The 21,653-nt window shown below is 43.5% G+C and overlaps 1 protein-coding gene across 1 annotated transcript in view; it reads left to right on the top strand.

Annotated features, from left to right (window-relative positions):
• Positions 1-2,703: 2,703 nt before the first annotated feature.
• The window catches only part of znf385b (zinc finger protein 385B), a 32,441-nt gene continuing 13,491 nt past the window's right edge, over positions 2,704-21,653 (top strand). The window contains exons 1-3 of the mRNA XM_053877633.1: positions 2,704-2,918; positions 19,480-19,551; positions 20,092-20,229. Of these exons, the coding sequence (XP_053733608.1) occupies positions 19,482-19,551; positions 20,092-20,229 (208 nt within the window). The 5' untranslated portion in view covers positions 2,704-2,918; positions 19,480-19,481. The remainder of the gene's footprint in view (positions 2,919-19,479; positions 19,552-20,091; positions 20,230-21,653) is intronic.

Genomic DNA, 21,653 nt, shown 5'->3' on the forward strand with positions numbered 1-21,653 from the left:
CTCTTTTCACTGAAGGAGACTGGATATCAGTTGTTACTTATAACCCCTTCACTGTGACTAAATGGCATGGCAGTTTAATGGGCTTTAATCTGGCACATTTTAAAAGTAGACTGAATGGATGCATGAATGAATGCCATCCCATTGCTTACCCTAACCTCCACCTACATCATTTTTTCACATGTTGCGCTGCCAATCTTTCAAGCTGAAGGCTGCCTTTCTCGTCAGCACACTACGCAAAAGGCAACTTTCCCAATATCAATATATGACGCCATGGGATGTGATGTGTTGGGTAAGCAGGTAAGCAACGCTCTCTCTGTGGACGTGCGCTGGACTCTGGGTTGCACTTAAAGGACCAGTTGTTGGAGGGTGAGCCTCAGAAAGCAGGGTCGCTGGTTGAGGTGGAGGATTAAGGACAATGAATCCAGTTTAAGGGCCAAGGGGGAGAGAGGGAGCTCAACCTTTCTTCTTTAATAAAGTCATCAGTTATATCGATTACATCAACCAAGATCGTTTTGGGGGTCTTAAAGACACTACAACAGTGAGTGGGATGGAGCAGAATTCCAACCACCAACCCTCCAGTTACAGGACGACCCCCTCAACCACCTGAGTTACTGTACTGCAGGGCACTGGGCTAATCCAGCAAATCCACAAAAGATATTTCCAGGTGACAGAATTTTGCAGAATCATCCAGCTATCCACAAATAATGAGAAAATAAAAGAACGCAAAAAAAGTGCAGTTTAACATTCATCAGCTGGCATTACCATTATTGTCCAGTAGATGGTGCCACACCTCTATATGGATATATATATATAGAGAGAGAGAGAGGTTGGACAAAATAATAATAATTAATTAATAATAATAAGCTTTTTTAGCTTTAGGGGGGACCTCGACTGGTGATGTTGTCAGGCGGTGGAAGGAAAACTTTGAGGGTGTCCTCAATCCCGCCGTCACGTCTTCCATTGAGGAAGCGTGGACAGAGGACTCAGACGACTCTCTCATCACCCAGGTCGAAGTCACCGAGGTTGTTCATAAGCTCCTCGGTGGTAGGGCCCCGGTGGTGGATGAGATCAGTGCCTCTTTGGCAGACCGGGGTGGTGGTCCCCCTGTTTAAGAAGGGGGACCCGAGGGTGTGTTCCAACTACAGGGGGATCAGACTCCTCAGCCTCCCTGGAAAGGTCTATTCCAGGGTACTAGAGAGGAGACTTCGGCCAATAGTCGAACCTCAGATCCAGGAGGAACAGTGTGGTTTTCGGCCCGGTCGTGGAACACTGGACCAGTTCTATACCCTCCATCGGCTGCTCAAGGGTTCATGGGAGTTCGCCCAACCAGTCCACATGTGCTTTGTGGATTTGGAGAAGGCGTTCGACCGTGTCCCTCGCGATGTCCTGTGGGGAGTGCTCCGGGAATATGGGGTGCGGGGCCCTCTGCTAGGGGCTGTCTGGTCCCTGTATGACCGGAGCAGGAGCATGGTTCGCATTGCCGGCAGGAAATCAGACCTGTTCCCGGTGCATGTTGGTCTCCGCCAGGGCTGCCCTTTGTCACAGGTTCTGTTCATTACTTTTATGGACAGAATTTCTAGGCGCAGCCAGGGGTCGGAGGGGATCCGGTTCGGGAACCACAGAATTTAATCTCTGCTATTTGTGGACGATGTTGTTCTGTTGGCCTCATCGGATGCATGCATTGGGGCGGTTTGCAGCCGAGTGTGAAGCGGCCGGGATGAGGATCAGCACCTCCAAGTCTGAAGCCATGGTTCTCGACCGGAATAAGGTGGTTTGCTCTCTCCAGATCGGTGGAGAGTTCTTGCCCCAAGTGGTGGAGTTTAAGTATCTCGGGGTCTTGTTCTCGAGTGAGGGAAAAGGGGAGCGTGAGATTGATAGACAGGTTGGTGCAGCGGCAGCAGTGATGCGGTCGCTGTATCGGACCGTCGTGGTGAAGAGGGAGCTGAGTCACAAGACGAAGCTCTTGATTTACCGATCGATCTACGTTCCCACCCTCACCTACGGTCACGAGCTCTGGGGAATGACCGAAAGGATGAGATCGCGGATACAAGCAGCTGAGATGAGTTTCCTCCGCAGGGTGGCTGGGCGCACCCTTAGAGATAGGGTGAGGAGTTCGGTCATCCGGGAGGAGCTCGGGGTAGAGCCGCTGCTCCTCCACATCGAGAGGAACCAATTGAGGTGGCTTGGGCATCTGATCCAGATGCCCCCTGGACGTCTCCCTGGGGAGGTGTTCCGGGCATGTCCTACCGGGAGGAGACCCCGGGGAAGACCCAGGACTCGCTGGAGAGATTATGTCTCCGGTCTGGCCTGGGAACGCCTCGGGATCCCCCGGGAGGAGCTGGAGGAGGTTTGTGCGGACCGGGAAGTTTGGGCTTCCTTGCTCCGAATGCTGCCTCCGCGACCCGACCACGGATAAGCGTCAGAAGAAGGTGGATATATATATATATATATATATATATATATATATATATATATATATATATATATATATATATATATATAATGCTTTAAGGTGTTTCCATTCCTGTACGTATTTATATATGATCATTTCCCAGTTGAGCCATTATAAATCACATACACTACTCTATTACCAGGGTGCTCTGGACACGATATGTGATATAAACATTTCAGTCCTTTGAAACTCAGGACGAGCTGGAGTGCACGCGCGCATGCGCACTCTAGACCGATCAGACGGCGCTCCTGACTCCCGCTGTCAGGAGAACTGGCTGCTGACCGCCTCACAACAGCATCAATCTACTTGCATTGGGTTTGCACTCACTGGCAGATGCTGCTAGTATCGTGTGCTGCAGCCGGGCTCGTTGCGTAATGATCGGCGTTCGGTTGTGAATTGGAGCCGCTGGAGTTCAGCGCAGCGACGCGACTTCTTTCGTCAGAGCGGCACCTTCCTCACTCACTCGGTAAGTGACTGACTTCTGTAGGTGTGAGTTCACACATCTGCTGCACACGGTCCACGCACGTATGCGCTCATGTGCATGATGAACACTATTGACACTTGCCAATGTGTTACTGAGGCTTTTGCGATCACTGAAATTAAGGGATGCAGCGAACGTTCTGCGCTAACGGTGGTTGTCACTGCCTGATCTGGTCTGGTCTTGTTGGGTACAGTATATTGCGCGAGTTAGTGAGTGAGTTATTATTATTCTTGCTATTATTATAGTAGTAGTAGCAGGGTTAGGCTTAGTAGTAGTCGTAGTAGTAGTATTAGTAATAATAAAATAGTGTACTTTTAACATTTAACATTTTTAAAAGAAACACATTTATTGTTCTATTGAAAGAACATTTGACAGAGCATGACAAGTTTTACAGCTGGTCCATCGGCACTTGACGCAGCCAACACTTAGGAGTGTGACAGTCAGATGGCATCACAAGTCACCCCAAAAAATCATTCATTTCATTGGGCTAGATGACCTGCTGAAGCCGTATCAAGAAATAACAACAGGTTTTTGTCTAAATTGAACAAATTGATGCATGTGTTTGGCATGATGTTGGTTTTAGAAATATTTCCAATGAAAAATCTTGAAGGAACCATGGTAATAATAAGATATCGGGCGCTGGCAGCACCTCTGCCTGGACACCCTACAACAGAGGTGGTTAAGAGGTTAAGAGAAAATTGAAAATAAAAATCAAGTGATGACATCATATGTGATTATGAAATTACTTTACTTTAAATGTTGGTTTGTTGTGTTTTACTTAATTTAAATCACATTCCATTTAAAGATTCTCGATGTGTCTCATACATTTCAAATTGTACTTTCAATTCTGATGTATTTTAAGGGACAAGAAATACTCCTAAACTAGTCAACGGAAAAGACAAACACAAAGTTATGAGTCAGTTGCATCATAATGAATAAAAACAATGCACAAGACAAAAATATCAGAGACAACAACAATGTCAGATTTATAGTTTCACTCTGACTGCAGGAGGGCCACATAAATACAGTCAAAGGGCTGCGTTTGGCCCCCAGGCCGCACTTTGCCCAGGTCTGCCCTAGAATAAAAAAGCACCCTAATGTTTTTATGGCCATCAATTTGATAAATGTCAAATCATGAGTGTGTTGAACATTCACGATTATCGGCCCTAACTGTTATCTGAGCCGTTCTGCTGTTCTGCAGTAGGGCTCCTGACTGTAATAAAGATATCTTGGAGGAAACCCTGTTCATTGGTCAAGGTGAGCCATTTGTTTTGGATGGGTCTGAGTGAGAGGCTGGGGAAAGCATCATATCAGTGAGACGTCCTCACAGAAACATTGTAACACGACTGCGTGTGTGTGTATGTGCGTGTGTGTGTGTCTTCCAGAAGTCCAACAGTTGGCAGATTAAGATGAAGCTGGCCATTACATAATGACAGATTAGTATGGTCGCTGCAGAGCAACAGGAAATACAAGGCTGGATGAAAGCGAGACAGAGATCTGCTCTATGCCTTGCTTTGTCATAATATATGTAATTTTTATTGAATAAATTATGCTCTTATACTCCAGTATCACCAAATGTTTCATCATAAATGGAGCTTGATTAATTTCTAGAGTACACAGCAATTTCTCAGGAATTGACAGTCTGAACAGAAACACTGAACCGGCCGTCTCTGACCATGTTGAACAGTCTTAAATCACAGATTCTGGCTCTCTGGAGATTAATATCAAGACAACACAACTGTCCTTGGGCGGCGTGTCCTCTGAGCGACGCCAAAGAAATAGAACTTTGGGGAGAATCCTGCTGCGCAACATGCTTTCTGTCCAATTGATCTATCGCCAATCTGATCTGTCCTGATGGTGTAAACTCATCTGCACAGATGCACGGCTTGGTCCAATACAACCAACACAGACCCAGACCTCAGTAACTATGAATGTCGTTGTTGAGAGTTTATTGTATTACAAATACTATCATCATTTCTCTTATATCTTTTCATAATATTCACATTGCTTCTGATATTTAAAATAATGCAAATGCAACCAATATCATTCAAGATCAGTTGACATGTGGTGATGATGTCAACAAATAACAACATAGACTATGGATTTAATGAATTTCTTTTAGGTTTAGATTTTCTCTCAAAGTCTCAATACACGCTTTATGAAGTGGGTGGTGGAATTGTTTCAGGTGATAGAACTAGTTTGTTGTGAAGCACCACCCGCACAACACCTCGTTCTTCTTTGAATCCTTGTTGAATCCAAAATAACTCGGGATCATGGAGGAGTTCTTTTTTTGGCCACTAAATCAGCAGCATGCACAGACTCCACACCATCCATGCGCTCCACACTCATGTTCATTCTCTCTACTCTTTGTGAGTAGAGTCTCTGCATTGCTTCCTGGGTGATTGTCTTCAGCTGTCAATCAATGGCAAACTTGAAAGGAGGTTTGTGGTTGGCTGGTCTTTGCTGCTAATTGAAGGGTGGTGACGTTCGCGGCTGCCTCAGCTTTACATTGCAGGAAGATCGGGGGCAGATTTGATGTATTTGAACATGAACATTCTTAATTTTCGGCAGCCACCAAGGCTACCCTCTATCACTGGTTCATCATTTTTATGGACAGAACTTCTAGACACAGTCAGGGGTTTGGAGAGCGCAGGATTTCATCTCTGCTCCCTGCGGATGACGTTGTTTTGTTAGCATCATCATGCCAGGAACTTCAGTGTGCTTTGGGACGGTGTGCAGCCGAGTTTGAAGTGGCCGGGATGAGGATTAGCACCTCCAAATCCAAGGCAATGGTTCTCACCATGGTCCATCGAAGGTGCTTTGCCCTCTTCAGGTTGGTGGAGCGTCTCTGCCTCAAGTGGAGGAGTTTAAGGTCTCTCAGGGTCTTATTCACGAGTTACAGATGGACAGATGGATCGGAGCAGTGGCTGCGGCAAAAATGAGTTTCCTCTACAGGGTGGCTGGCACTCCCTCAGAGATATGGTGAGGAGCTCAGTTACGCGGGCGAAGCTTAAAGTAGAGCTGAGAGAAAAGTCTGCTGAGGCCATTCGGACATCTGTTTCGGATGCCCAGCTAGGAAGAGGCTCTAGGGAAGATCCAGGACATGTTGGGGGACTATGTCTCACAAGTGGCCTGGGAAGGCATCGGGGTCCCCCCAGAAGAGCTGGAGGAGGTGTGTGGGGACAGGGAACTCTGAGTTGGCATCACCGAGCCAACATGTTTACTCAATTTGAAAGAAGAAGTCTAGAAAATAATCTCTAGTCTTGTCACAGAATGGTCAATATTTTGACAAGCAGATATGAAAGGGGAGTCACCGCGGACGACTGACAAGTCCGTCTTAGTACTTGAAGGCCAACAGCAACAGATTGACCGAAACTAGCTCAGGTTGGAGGTGAAGAGTTGGATCACCAGCCGGTGTAAGGATCGGTGGAGAAAGCCTGGTTAGAACAAATAGATCTTTTCTTTAATTGAGTCAAGCAAGGCTCCAGCTAAACCCCTGGTTTCCACTGAAGGCATAGGTGGAGCAAAGTGGATGTTCTGGGGTTTGAAACAATTTTAGTCATTCAGATGAGGTGAGAGAGAGAGCACACTGTTCCCGCAACTGCAGTGCTTTGTTGTATTTCTGTTGTATTTCAAGCCTTTCCTTGCACAGCCATTGTGGCGTCTGGCAGAAGCGGTTGCCAGGCAACATTTTCATTTGGTCCGCATCGCCTCCGCTCGACGTTCCCCTTCGGTGGAACATAGTCTCTGACAAAAATCTAAGATAGACTATCCATGTCAGCTTGGCTTTGCGTGCGCCATCAGTGGCAACCAAAAGACGGGAGTGTTGACAAGAGCAGCAGAAGTGCATGTCAAACATATACAGGGTCACAACAAAAATAACTTCAGAAATATCTCATGTAATGTGACATTGTGTCTTGGTTCTGCCATGTGAATTCCAGTTTCTGTAAGCAATTCCTCGAGAAAGGAAGGGACATTTGTGCATAATTATTTGGCAGGTGAGTCTTTCGACGGTATATTTTAATGCATCTCTAAGCTGTATAAACATTTTCAGACATTATTTATCCCCAGAGACGTCCAAATGCTCTCCTGTCAGTGCCCACAGAACAACTGTCATTAGAATTAATACAATAAATAGTATAATGCAATCTTACAAATGCATCGAGAAGTAGAACAATGTAAAGCTCCTTATTGATCACAGCTGTCCCTTCGTTCAGTTGACCTCCGGCAGCCTGACAGCTGAAGGGATAACAGCGTTCAGTTAGGGTTTTCTTGTCCTCCATGATGTCAGGAAAATCAAGGAAAAGCCCGGGGAAAGAAAATAGCCAGGATGATCTACTGTAGTCCTGGCCTTCGGGACCATGTTCCCTCTAGAGGGGGCTCAGATCTTGCAGCAGACTGTAAATACCTGATGAAGACTGCTTCTGTCCCCTACACACCACGTTTTCACGCAGGGAGTAACCTGACTATGGCAATAGCTCCATTAAGCCACCGAGTCCATGACGGGCTTCAAATAGCAACTGACATGTTGTTTCACATAGAATCAATGGAGCGCCATCCCATGGCTCACCTAACCTCAACCCACGTCTTTCTTTACGTGTTGAAGGCGGAACACGTGCTTGAACTGAAAACACTGCTTCAACATGTAACTCTGAAGGCTGGGGCAGTGTAGGACACAAATGAACACTTTTGGCACCAGTAACACTAAATAAGCTTTGAGGACTCGTCACACGGAGTAGATGCACGAGGTCAACCTTTTTTGGTGCCAAGGGCCTGTTGTACACATTTCCTCCTGCCGTTGATGCTACCAACCGCTTTCGCCCAGTCCAGTCTCAAGGTCTCTCAGTGATGGTGGTGGCACCTGAGGTACCAGATGTTATATATATATATATATATATATATATATATATATATATATATATATATATATATATATATATATATATATATATATATATATATATAATCAAACATCTGAACACCTGCCAGTATAGATCAAGTGATTTATGACGCCATCTTAGCGGTGCGTGTTGAAAGTGTGTGGGTACAGTATATACAACCTTTCCCTACTTTTTAGCAGGAACTACTCATTAATCATACCTCTCATTGCCATGGGGAGCTGGTGTTAATGAAATGCGAACGGACAATTAGACACAACTCTAGGCAGCCTCGGTGTGAGTGTGTGTGTGAGTGTGCGTGTGTATGTGTGTGTCTTTGAAAGAGGCCGTGTGTGTAAATAGGTCGAGAGTGATGAAGTGCTATTGTGTGACATGCCTTTGAGGAAAGACTGAGTCTGGAGTGGTGTTGTGATCTCTTCCCCCAGTGTATCAGGACATACTAACCATTTCCTCCGATCTGACCAATAGTGTGCTGCATCCTTACCATTTTTACTTCTTACCTGACAGTCAGCATTTGCCTCCTCCCTGTCACAAATGGAACAGGATTATTAGTGGAGCCACATACAGCCTGAACATACTGAACAATTGAAGTGTGCTTTGGTTTGGACCTATTTAGTCTTTTATGCAGTATTTACCTTAAACTTCTACAACAGATTTCTAAGTCAAAAGATCCCCGTCACCTGCTCTGACATTGAAAGACAGTTCTTGTTATTTCTGCCCTTTATTCCCACTAACAGTGTCATGGTGTGAATGTTCATGTGTGCGTTTAATCATATCTATCCCTTTGTGTTTCTATGTCTTTGTGGGGCCCTTTTGCTGGACCCCCAAGGTTAAGCCTCATTTTGAGGGCGAGGACTTCAAAGCTACAAGGTCATAATAATTAGGTTTGAGTTTGGTTCAGAGTCCTGGTTTAGGGTAGCCGTTTGTTTTGAATGGTTAGGTGTGGGGTTAACGGCTGTGGAAAGGGTTACGGCAATGAGAAACCTCACAATGTCCCCACAAGTATAGAAATACGAGTGCGTGTGTATATCAGTCTTTGCAATAAATCCTAAAAAAGTGTAATATTCAATCAAAGTCTATGAATTTCTTGTAGGACTGCTGTGCAATGTGCAATGTTTTGGAGTGGAACAAAGAACAGAGCGACTTGCTGACATGGCACGTACATTTATCATGGAGAGCAGCAGAGTTTTTAGGAGAACGTTGTATGTCCAAAATCCCAACATAGGGGACACTGATGCTGCTAAAACCTTGGGAAGGCCCCTGTATATACAATGGTTTCATGCTACATTTCAGGTTTTCATGACTTGTTAAATCAAATCATATCTGCCTCTCTGGCACCGTTATGTCTTGAAGACATCAGTTGTACAGGAAAGATCATGTTGGTTTTTGCATGGAATGTGAAGAGAGTACACCACACACTCACACACACACACACTTAGAGGATAGAGTTATATGTTTATCTCAGGATTATAACCTCAATCCTGCGATCTTGCTGTGGCTCAACGAATCACGGCGTGCCATGTTGTGCTTAGTCTGCTGGCTAACCTACATCCAGTTGTGGGTGGGAGCTTAGTGTTTGCTTTTATTGGGGGCATTTCCTGTTCGTACATAACGGACGATTTCGTGCCATTGTATAGTGCACCTGCTATGAAAACAAAATTGGACAGACTCCTTGTGATGACAGTCTTAAAAAAAAACAAAAAAAAAACTAATCGAGTGTGCTGACCTGAATGATGACAAGTCTGTTGAGGCCACATCAACAGGAAGCATCGCCAGGACTGTAGAGCCGCTGTAATGCTTGAAGGAGAATTTCAGTAGCATGCAACTACAGTCAACACTGAACTACAGATCACTAGAGACATGTGAGCGTGGCCCCGGACATGAGTGTGTCATGTTTTGAGTGTTTTCTGCAGCTCTTTGGTCATTTGACAAGGTGTCGTCTGTATGAATTGCAATTCATGTGCTGCTTGTTATAATGACGTTTTTACTGAATGTTCACTACGGTAGCCACAGGTGTTGTTGACATTCATAGAGAGAGAGAGGGCAAAGGCGGACGTGGCAGTGATGTTTTCAAATGTATTCACCCAATGAAACATATTCATACGTGACTGCCATCTTCACTTTTCTTCTGATACCCACTTTATATCCCCACTCAACATGTTTCCTTCATCATTACTGCAATATGTTGTAGTACTTCTGCATGGGAAGCATTTTTTTCATCCTAACTCTTGGACCGCTGATGCATTTTGTGTTCAGTGGCTTCCATCATGTGATTAAAACACTGCCACTGACATTTTCCCCTTCGTTTGATTTAATGCACTGGATCCTGTCACTGCTGTCAGCTCAGTGACTTTCACTTCCCCAGGTGCAGCATCTGGATCTAGGCAGCTTCCACCTGTTGAGCTGAACATCCTGCCAGGACACCAACTCCAGGCACTCCATCATCGCTGATGTCCAACTGCTATTGGCAAGACAGTGTTTAGTGATGAAACCTAGGCTGAATTGTACTTCAAGACAGAGTAAAACTCCACTGTTCTACTATGGTACGCTATTTTTAAGAGGCCCGATTGTCCTTTTCCATGTGTGAGTGAGGTACAGTGTTTTCAGTGATAAATGAATGATGTTCATCCAGGGGTGGGCGATGTGACCTTATTAGATTGTGAATGATTTGAACATGTGGAAGAGTGCTCTTCAACAGAGTGCTGTTGTTTACCTTTTGCTATATTTAGGTTCTTTGGCAAAAAGCTGTTCTCCTAAATTGTCTATTTTTTTTTTACACGTTTAGGCCTGTGTCACGTACCTAAGTGGATTGGTTCCACTGAGCTGAAAGTTCCAAGCTAGTTTCAAAAATACATAAAAAAGTGATAATATGTTTGCAGTGATGGCCTATGAATTTCACAGCGAGGCCTTCTGTGGTGTCCTACCATGCCCCCTCCCCCATCAAGAAGCGATACAGAAATAGAGGGGAACGCTTTGTCACTAACTGAATTCCTGAAGTTTTTAATCATGAGAAGTAAATGTTTTCGTCTTTTCATATGCCTGGCCAGAATGCACAAGCAACAGACTTCAAAGTTGCATTTTCATATCAGAAACACTCCAACGCCACATTTTGCGGCACAAGAAGCACGTGTCTAGCAGAGTTCATTAACATATTAAACGTGAAAAAAATAAATATCTCAAACTCACTCACTAGGTTGCTTGATTGGTAGTGGCAAACAAACCCTTTCCCCACCTGGTTATCTTGCCATTGGAGCTGAAGATGCCTGGGTAACAGGGGTAGAGAACAGCCCGCTAATCGCTGGAATGTCACTTACTGTAATATCTGTGATTGCATTGGTCTGGAGTTTGTTTGCCTATGAAGATCCATATACGTTTTAGCCACAGGGATCAGAGAGCGAGAAAAAAGTTTCGGTCAGTCCGGAAACTACGGTACCCAATGAGTATCAGTACAGTGGCCGCAACACAACATCATCAAGTCACAATGCAGTGACAGAATGCGCACAAGTCACGCCAGCTACAAGGCCTTGCTGTCCCCAACTGGTGATTGGCTATTGCAACTATCCATCAACTACATGTGGTCAGTAGCCTGCACTGTCAATTCTAAAAGCCCTGGATTTAATACAATCCGACAACACATCCCTGACAGACCACCACAGTATTATTGCCATATTGCCCCTCCCCCCTTTCATGGCTAGTCAAGGATGTGGAACCCAGAAGCTGAATTGATGCAGGTTTACAGAAGACTCGAGAGAACGAGAATAATTTAACAATTTAGTAATACAATAATATAAACGCAAAGACGGGCAGGAACTACTAACTGACCACCAAACGCGGAGTGAGGAAACACTAGCAGGGGCAGGGAGAAACCTGAAACAGAAAACAGGCAATTAATCGGAGGCCTGACTAAGAGGGACAACAGAAGATGCACTAGATGGGAGGTTGCTCAAGAGGCTCAAATAACCAAAAGCGCTCGGTGGTGGATCTAATCACACACACACACGAGGAATAAAGATAACACGGGGAAACAGAGAAGGTGAAGCAAGCCAAAAAACACTCACACACACTACACCAGCGAACAACAATAAATGAGAACAAAGGAATGAGAGAAACTAAGGAGGCGGCTGAGAAAAGACGTCAAGCACGCGCAAAATTTAGACGAATGGAAACACGAGAGGAGCGAGGGTCGAGAGAGTTTACCGTGAGGACGCAAAGCCAACCATCAGGCAGCGCAGACTGGAACCCAGGTGCAGAAATCAGCAAGGCTTGATCATCAGACGAACTCCAGCTGCGCCTTGGAGCTGAAGGGAACAGAGGAAAAGGAAAACACAGAACATAACACCCTCTGTTCATCCACTTCAGATCGATTTATTTAAAAACTACAAAAAGACACTGTTCACCAATTCCTTTCGTCCACAGAATGGTATGTAATGGCAGGGATGAATTCAAGTTTGTTTTTCAAGACAGAGAAAGCAGTACACTGCCTCAATACAGCGGCTGCATTTGAACCTCTGAATGAGGTGTCTGAAGACTGTTTTCTGTTGATAGTCAGTCTGGTGCCACTGGTTTCAGCAAACAACTGATTGGATAAACACTGATGAAAAATCACACTCTCACTGAAGAGCCTCACACATGGCTGAAGAGAGTTAACAAATCTAGAACATGCATGGCAGTCAGAGGGCGCACATTAATCATTTAGGTAGTCAGACTCAAGTATCAAAGAGACGAGTCACAGAGAAAGAATCAGTCATGTGGTAAACCATGTTACCTGCATGGGAGCTTGAACGTTCTGCCTCACAGATGGAATCTGATATGAGCAGCTGGATCGTTGGTAGTTGGATCATGACAGTATGACTTATGACTAAATGGCACAACTGAATATCCATGAATGAGAAAAGTCAGCGAGGAGAAGACAATGGGACAAGCACAACTACAAGTGACATCCGACTTATGACCGGGATCGGTTCTGACCAACCGGTTGTAAAGATACTTACATGTAAACAAACCAAAGCCATGTGAAATGACATAAATATGTGATCATTGCAAAGATATTTGTCAAGGAAAATTCCAACAAGCAGCAGAACCAGTAGCAAGTCATAGTCATCAAAAAAAAAAAAAAGAACAAAAGCAAACTGTTGAGAAAATTGGAAAAACTGAAGGAAATTCTAAATGAAATAAATATAAAACATGTCTAAATATTATAAAATAAAAATTATATATTATATTTAAACTCCAAAGAACATAAAAGTAAAGTGTAAATGGAAGTATCGCCATAAAATGTTTTTCAAAACTGCTTCAACAGGTGCTTTCATGAGCAGTTTTTACAGGTGGAGGGACGCCATGACTTTCTTTATCATTCTTTCTTTTCAAGAACTTCTCCATAGTTGTTAACTGTCTCAGATTTGCATCTGTCAAGTCAAATCACTTTTAGTGGCACTCAACCTGGCCCTATGGTTAAGAATCACTGCCCTTGGAATCAGATTGGTTGATATGCAGCAAAGCATCATGGTAATTCTTCATGTTTATTTCAACTCACTGTAACTGAGTTTATTGTTGGGCCAGGCTGATATCATGATGCGGTAACCTGGTCCAAGACATTTGAGACACTGATATGGAATAATGGAAACTGTTGGGTTTTTAACCCTGTGACTGCTGGTGAATGAGATACTGACCGCTGCAGAGTTCCGGTCAGAGAACTGGAGTCGGCAGATGTAATCCAAACCTTTATTTCCACATGCAGGAGATGGATGTAATGATCACCAGGAAGTTGAGTACTGTATAAAACTACCCCAAACAAACTACAACTGTTTCACCCCGCTCCACAGGACACAGACACAAACAACATAGCGCCGCATGACAATGGAGACTACACTGCTCCGTAACTCCAACTAACCAGCCGAACCGTAGTTGAAGTGAACATCGCCAGCGCCGCACTCGCGCACTAGCTGTAGGTTGTCATAAGATCACTTGAAAAACTTAACTTGTGGATGGAGGAGAGATCCTGATCCTCCACCATTCGCACTGTATCAATAAGTGTAGAAGCAGAAGGACTGTCAGGGTGATCTGTAAAGAATCATGTAACACCTGCAGGAGGCACGCAAGGAGCAGGACTCACCTTCCATAGAGACCACAGCTCACACCGTGGCCTGAGCATCATGGCTACAGTATGGACCATGTATGTATGTGCTCTTACATACGTACTGAAGCCGCAACCACTGGAAGCAGATCATATGACCTGCCATAAAAGGTAGCTCCATGTGGTTTTAACCAAAGTCTCACGTGTTTGCTAGGCAGATGCCTGGCTCTGAGTTGTTTATCCCACAGGAAGGCATAAGATGATGGGGAGGTGAAAAAAACAGTAGGGGAAGAGGTTAGTGTGTGTGTGTGTGTGTGTGTGCATGTGTGCGTGTCATTGCTTTTACCAGCCACTGGCCTCAGGATAAGGGGCAAACACTAAGAGACCACTCTCTGTCTTTTTGCATCACCATTTGTGTCTTTGTCCACCATACCCACAGGCTTATATGTGTATATCATCGACAAAAAAAAAAGAAATATTAATGATCCATTCCTGCCTTTCAGTGGTCTCTGGAAAGTCTTGGAATAAAAACATTTCTAGCACATTTGAAAGTGTTCATTAAAATGTATTGCAACTACATTTCCTGTATTCCTGTGAGTGTATAAAAAAATGTTAGATAGAATAGAATATAAAAAGACTACAACACGAAAACTATGGCATTACTTCATTAAAAACATTACTGGGACAATAGTGAGTTTTATTGTGTGACTATAGCTATATCTTTCTCGCAGTAGACGTAGCACCAGCCGTGGTTGCATCCAGGTTTTCAAGTGGGCTGCTGTGAGTCCTGCTGATATGGAGCCTCGGGGTGAGCACACAACAGACCGTATTATCCTTGTAGGTCGGTTTTCCATGTCACTGGAGCTGTGTGTCTTGGTAGTTGACTCGTAGCTCTGCTGTTGACATTCCTATCCAAGTCAGTTTTGTACATGTAGCGACCTTCTTGCTCTTGCAGCTGCATGTCTGTGTTTTCGGTTAAGGTAACCTAACCTCTTATTAGTCATCTGGTTTAGATGATTCTCCAGTGACAAGACCATGTCCTAGAAACATAAGATTATGTGAAGCGAGGATCAGTCAACAGCAGTATTTGATGTGAATTTTAGTACTCAACTGAAGGTAGAACTAACAATTATTATTATTATTAATTGACCAACTAACTACTTCTTGATGATTTGTAATTTTAGATGTTACTCCGTTCCTTTCTTATTCACTTGCTCCAGAAAAAATTCAGAATAGATTCTATTTTGCAATCCATGCATTGTTGAGTGGGACTGCGCGTGACTACACAGCCCACAGAGAGAAGGAGGAGGATGCTGTTATCTACTCTACCTCCTGAATATCTCTTGAGTTCCGAACCTTACTTGAGCTACTTTTACTGTATGTTTGTTTCTTTGTTTTTGGCAGAGGGACGACTGTAACAGATTTCCACACCTGTGGGAATATCCTCTTCTTCAGGCTCAAGTTAAAAACATGACATTGGCAGACAGATTGTAGATTGTAGGCAGACATCTTTAAATAACTGTCCTTCATTGTTAACAATCTAGTAATCCAATAATTCTAAATATTGTCAATATTTTCTGCGACTCCCACTCCAGGAGGAAGAAAACGGTTTGCACGCCGCCTACATATAAGTCTCCAGTGAGCGCTACGCAGGATAGATCATCCACACATGAAGACGTGACACTGTGTGTTTAACTTGGTCAATTTATTCCTCATAATGCAATACATAGAGAAGGAGGAGGATGCTGTTATCTACTCTACCTCCTGCAAAGAGCTCTGCATCTGGATGGTGGCAGAGACACTGTGAGGACCATTTGCTCTGATCTACTACTTTTAATACCATTGGTTGGGATATCTTTGGACGCAAACCCTCCTGGGTGAATATGTGACTTGGAGTGAAATTTATATTTATTTATTTATTTTTTTTCGTATATGAAGTCCTTGGTGATTTTCTCAACGGACATACAGTGGAGTTGGGTGTCTAGAGGCGGGCTACCAGATCAAGTCTGAGACCCCTGCCGTAAACACATGGCTAACCATAACCTCTGAACCAAACTAAAACCCTATTATAATGACCCAGTCATTTTGAAGTCTTCACCCTCAAACTGAGTGTTCTCAAAAGGACAGTGAACTAGTCCCCACAAAGTAGGATAAACATCTCTACTGAACATTTTTGGAGTTCTGCTTTTATTCTGACTTTTTTTTATTTTGGGTTCTCTTCTTTGACTTGTCACCTTATTTATTTCCTCTTGGAGTCATTGAAGTTTATTTCATTATTGCCCTCTCTTTGGTGCTATATTGTCAGTTTGTTTTCCTGATTCATGCTTCATTTCCAAATTATTCTGAGCAATTTCATTTGAAATGATTTTTGCCTGACTCGCCACTGACAGCAGTGTTTCCATCCTTGTCAGTGTGAGAGTCAGACAGCTGCCAAGAGGGAGCCTTTGATTCATTTAGCCGTTTCTACATAAGAACTCACTGTTCTCTGATTTCCTTTCCTCAGTTTCCAGCAGGCTCTCGTACCACTGTTCTTGAAAACAGTTGTGTCACACATTCGTTTTTGTCTCAATATCCTCCGCATGTCCGCAGCTTTGTTTTTTGCGACTGACCCGTCTGGTATCTTTTATTTCTTTTTCTTCCGGTCAGGCTGGGATGGTTCCCCATCCCTTTTACACAGTGTAGATGCACATTTTGACCAGTCACCCGCTACTTTTGTAGAAAAAAGAGAAGTATGGAAAAGAGCGTGCACAAAGCATTGTTCTTATCCCTCTCAAAACTGGCAACTGAAGTTGCTTAAATCTTTGCTGCTATTGCTCGTGACTTCTTCCGCTTCTTTGCACTCAGCCATGCTTGTTTACCAAGTTGGTTCCTCCAGCTTTGTCGTAATGAGGTATAGGCGTTTGACCCAGTTATCACAACTGTGTATTGCATTCATCTGCATTTGGTTGTACATTAAAATGAAATTTTCTTCAACGTTTTTGTATACACAAAATGAAAACAGTATTTCTTCTTTCTAATTTTGTCTGGGTTGAATGTATGTCGGTGACCCATTAACTTTGGAGTGAAAAATCTTTTTCCAGTAGATATAGATCAGGCAGAAAAACCTTTGCTTCGGCTCAGAGAACAGAATAACGCTAATCTCCCCACCCCCCTCTTGGGAACCCACATCAGGATCCCTTATGGGGGGATAAACGGGCTGTGGTCAGCTTTATTCTTCACTCACAGCTATTTTGACAACAGACGACAGGTGATGTGAAAGAGGGGTTCATGAAGCCATCTTTGTTTAAAGTGGAAACTCCATCTCTTAACCACAAATTCCCTAAAGAGCAAGCGATGTACTGCGTTGAGTGCCATTTAAAATGACATATAGAACACAACAGTATGTTTCTGTTTGCACAAAACTCTCTGTGATTTGAAATCTTTGAAAATCTGCATAAGTTTAGAGTATGCAAAACGCAGTTCTTAAAACGTAGAGGGCCACCCTCTGTGGCTGGTGGGCTTCTGCTTTGCTCTGGGTCCATGCAAGTGTTCAATGGATCACAAGTCAAACGCTCATCTACAAATCTAATTCCTGTGTCTGTGACCTTTATTCATTCACCATCATCTCTTTGATGCCTGGGCAGAGTTACATGTGTTCAACATATAAACAGAAGGCAAGTTAATCCTTTGAGCCCTGCAATGCATCCTGGGACGCCTCAACACAAGAACATGATAATCCAACACACATTCAAGACTGGCCATGTGCGTGGTGCACATTTGTGGAGGATGTTTATTTTAATGCAGTGGGTAGTGAGATCAACTCCCGTGTGTTGAATATGTTTGTTTCACTTTATCATATGAGGCCTTGTGTGAAAGCTCATTTAGGAGTACTGACATCTTTTGGTCATTCCACAACATACAGTCCCACGACTGAATGAGTTGTTCTCCATGTGCGTGGATCTATAAGATCACCAACCTTGAACGTTTGTGCAAAATAAACAAGAAACAGTTGCAACCCTAATGCGACACAATATGATTTTCTTGGGTCTCTTGCCAGAATCTGTTTTTGATGACATGATAAAGTGACTCAGTTACACAGTGACTCACATACCGCCTTTGAGGAGCTACAACTTCCAAACTGTAAACTTGATACTGCAACAGTGATCTGCCGCCATGGTTGGCCGAAGGCTGTTCATTCATTTCACAGATTAGTGGCCACTTGTTGACTCCTATCATGACGTATACATCTGCTCAACAAATTGTTTAGTTGCTCACCTGTCCAGGAAGCGAGCTGCTAGCTCAGGCCATCATCCACACATGAAGACGTGACACTGTGTGCTTGGCCACTTTATTCCTCATAATGCAATACATTTGCATTTTCCAGTTCCTTTAAAATCCAAGACAAATCACATCAACCAGTAATTGAACTCAATTTATAGATTGGGCGTCGCACTGCCTGTGTCAGTTCCCTGTATTTAAAAGTAACATTTGAATTATAAATAATACTAGCATTTTGTAGGTACTTTGTCTAGCTTTCTCCTTTCATTGAAATTATGTTACAACACCCTGTTAAATTGCATTCTGCTCATGACTAATGCTCATTAAAATAACTAATAGTGGGGGAAAATGTTGTTTCTACCGATTTTTTTTAAAATCATATTTACTATATCCAATAGGTCTGTTGCCAAGATCACCCAGTATTTCTATTGAGAATCTCTTAATAAAATGTATACAACAACAACAACATAACATAAAACAACGTAAAAGTCCATAGTACTTATTACACTTTTTTTCTACATTTACATACAAAATGAAAAACTGATGGCCCTCTCAACAATGCACCCCTCAGGACATCCAGCTGCCCACCCATGACACCGGCACATGACAGTTAACTATCAGGCACCGTGTTTCATAATTCTGATCAACTGACAATTCAGCTGCATTTTTCAGGGGCTTCCCTGAAAAATCCAGGTTCAATTTTCAATAACTACCTTCAAGCTTCACAAGTTGATTTGCGTTGGTGTAGGCAGCATTGTTTGCAGACATCCATAGACAAGTTGCAACCAAGAAGCCTCCTTATGAGTCACGAGAAATAGTGCTGAGATTGACAGTTGCTGGCGCTCACATGCTGTATAACCAATGAGGTTATGTTTAACAATTCAAACTGACCAGTAATTGTGCACTTTATAAAAAGACAAGAATTAAAACGCAAAACTGAGCAGTGCGATTGTTGCCATGTTAAAGACTTTCCAGTCGTGACGGAGATATGGACAGGGAGTGAAAATTTATGAACTCTGTGCTTTTGAAAATATTTCTTGGTCTCAAGCGAATATTCATCCATTAATTCATCATCAGCCTGGGCACTGCCATTTCAACGGGATACCAGGTGATAATAACCCACATGCATGTTCACTAATGTTTTCAGTGGATGTACTTATCTGACAAAGAAAAAATACACTTTGAGGTTTTATACATGCGTCTTCCTGAAATGACTTCATATGTCTTCATATAGTCTGTGAGTGCGCCTGGCAGAAAACAGGTTACTGGACTTGCAACAGTTGAATATAATTCTGGCATTCTTTTGACTTTCTTTCAGGTATGGACTCCAGTCAGCTGTCCACATATGCGGAACCTGCAACCTCTGTAGGAGCAATCCCTGGAGAAAATGGTATGATCACCAGTTTTTAGAGAAACATGGTACGCTGTAAACTCAATTTGACAGCATTGCCCATTTGGGAGAGACTTGCTCTTGAGAGAAGAAGGTCCCTGTTTCAATCCTTAGCATGAGTGATCCTAGGAGGGATACTGTGCTTCCTCTGCAGTGGGAATTGAGGCCATGGGTGTCAAGGTCAATGTGCAGCATTGGCCGTTCCAAGAATATGTGCCACATGTCCAACTACCTTTCCTCAATTGCGATCCGTGTTTTCTACACTACGTCACCCTAATTCTTTGATGCAGGGTTGCCAGATTGGTCAGTTTTCCAGGCATCTGCTTTGAGCTGGACTAAATAGTGCTGGGACGATTGAGCTGAAAATATTGTCATCTCATTTAATGATTGGTTATTCTAGTGCCAATCTGAAATTATAAGTCAGTTATAACTCTACCAAGCTATGTAGAGAGTTGTTTCTGAAGAGGTTGTTTTTTTTTCACCACTTTGGACTGGAAATCTGGCGGCCCCGCTGTGATATGTCCTTGTGTTCTTCTGCAGGTGCCGCCTTGTCATTGTGTGAGGTGTGTAACCTGCAGCTGACCTCTGCCGCTCAGGCTCGTCTCCACTACAATGGACGATCTCACCTGCGCAGAGTAAGACAGCTTAAGGCCAGTGGGACAGGACACCAGGCGTCAGGTATCTTTCTGGAGATGTGATGTTTGCAAACTTTCAATGGCTGTTTCAATAAGAACCAATTCATTGGTGCAGGCTGCACATTTGCATGCTACACTATAAACTGCCCACGCTGCCTTTATGTGTCAACATCTTTGTGTATTCGGGGCTTTTCGCACTGTGGCCTCTGTCTTGAGAGAAAGTGTGTGTGAGTGCTTGATAACTCGTGTTTTCGCCTATATTAAGCTGATAAACATCAGATTTTATTAACGGATTTACTTAAATTAATATTGTTGGTCTGTTTTTAACTGATGTGATCCTGCTTCTGCACGGCTGTCTGCACGAGGAGAGCAGCAAGAAGGAAAGACGCTGGTTTATCCCAAGTTACTGAAGTTTACCCATTTATTGATCATGATCATTTTTGACGTCACGATCTGTACTTCACTGGCAGTAGAGTTTAAGTTGTCTATTCAAATAAAAACCACCAAATGTCTGCAGAAAATATAACAGAATGGCAGGTGGTTCTGATGGTATGACGGTCAGTTCTTCCATATACATAGGTAATCCAGGAGAGGACCACGCATCTTTTTGACTTTAGTGTTGAGCCCTTTAAGTGTCTCCTCTTTTCTAATTGCACGTTTCTGACCACCTCTTTCAAGCATGATGTGTTGGATGGCGATGCTGGTGTCATGACTGCTAAGCTAAAAGTGACCCAAGAGCAGACGACTCCAAACTCGGAGGACTCGGATGAGCGAGAGGTCTGTTAGCAGGCTATTTATTAAAACAGAGAACAGGCGTGACATACACAGCGCTGCAAACAGGCACAACAGAAAACTATGCACTCGGACACAACTCTGATGAGGCTAATAAAAAACTAAAACGCTCGGTAGAGGTGAAAACCAACACTCTGACCGAGGAAATAACTAGCACACAGGCTGAACTAAAGTAGCGAGTAACACTTGAGGAAGCTGACAGGCAGCAAGCGATAGGAGAGCTAGATAGAGCGAGAAGAGAGACAAAGATGACAGAACAAGGAGATGAGCACAGAGCGAAACAGCGAGATATAGCATTCGAGAGAGAGAACGTACCATGAGAACAAAAGGTGATCATCTGGCGGCACATACTGGTTCTCCAGGTGTATAAATCTCTGCAGAGGCGATCAGTGGAATGAGAACCAGCTGCGCTGCCATGAAGCTGGAGGGGGTGAGAGAGCAAACAAGAAAACAAGGAACTGGAACACAGGAAGTGACAAAGTAAAAGCATGAACCATGACAGCTGGTAGTTACCATCTGGTCAAGCTTGGAAGTCAGGCCAGTAATGCTGTGAAATCTATTGTGGAATGTGGTGATAGGCACCTCTGAAAATGACCTCCCAGTCACCCATCAATGGTGCACATAACTAAAACGTAACAAACTGAATCATTTCATTGAGTTTCACTGGTGTTGTGT

Source organism: Synchiropus splendidus, chromosome 10 (assembly GCF_027744825.2).
Source record: "Synchiropus splendidus isolate RoL2022-P1 chromosome 10, RoL_Sspl_1.0, whole genome shotgun sequence".
Lineage (NCBI taxonomy): Eukaryota > Metazoa > Chordata > Actinopteri > Syngnathiformes > Callionymidae > Synchiropus > Synchiropus splendidus.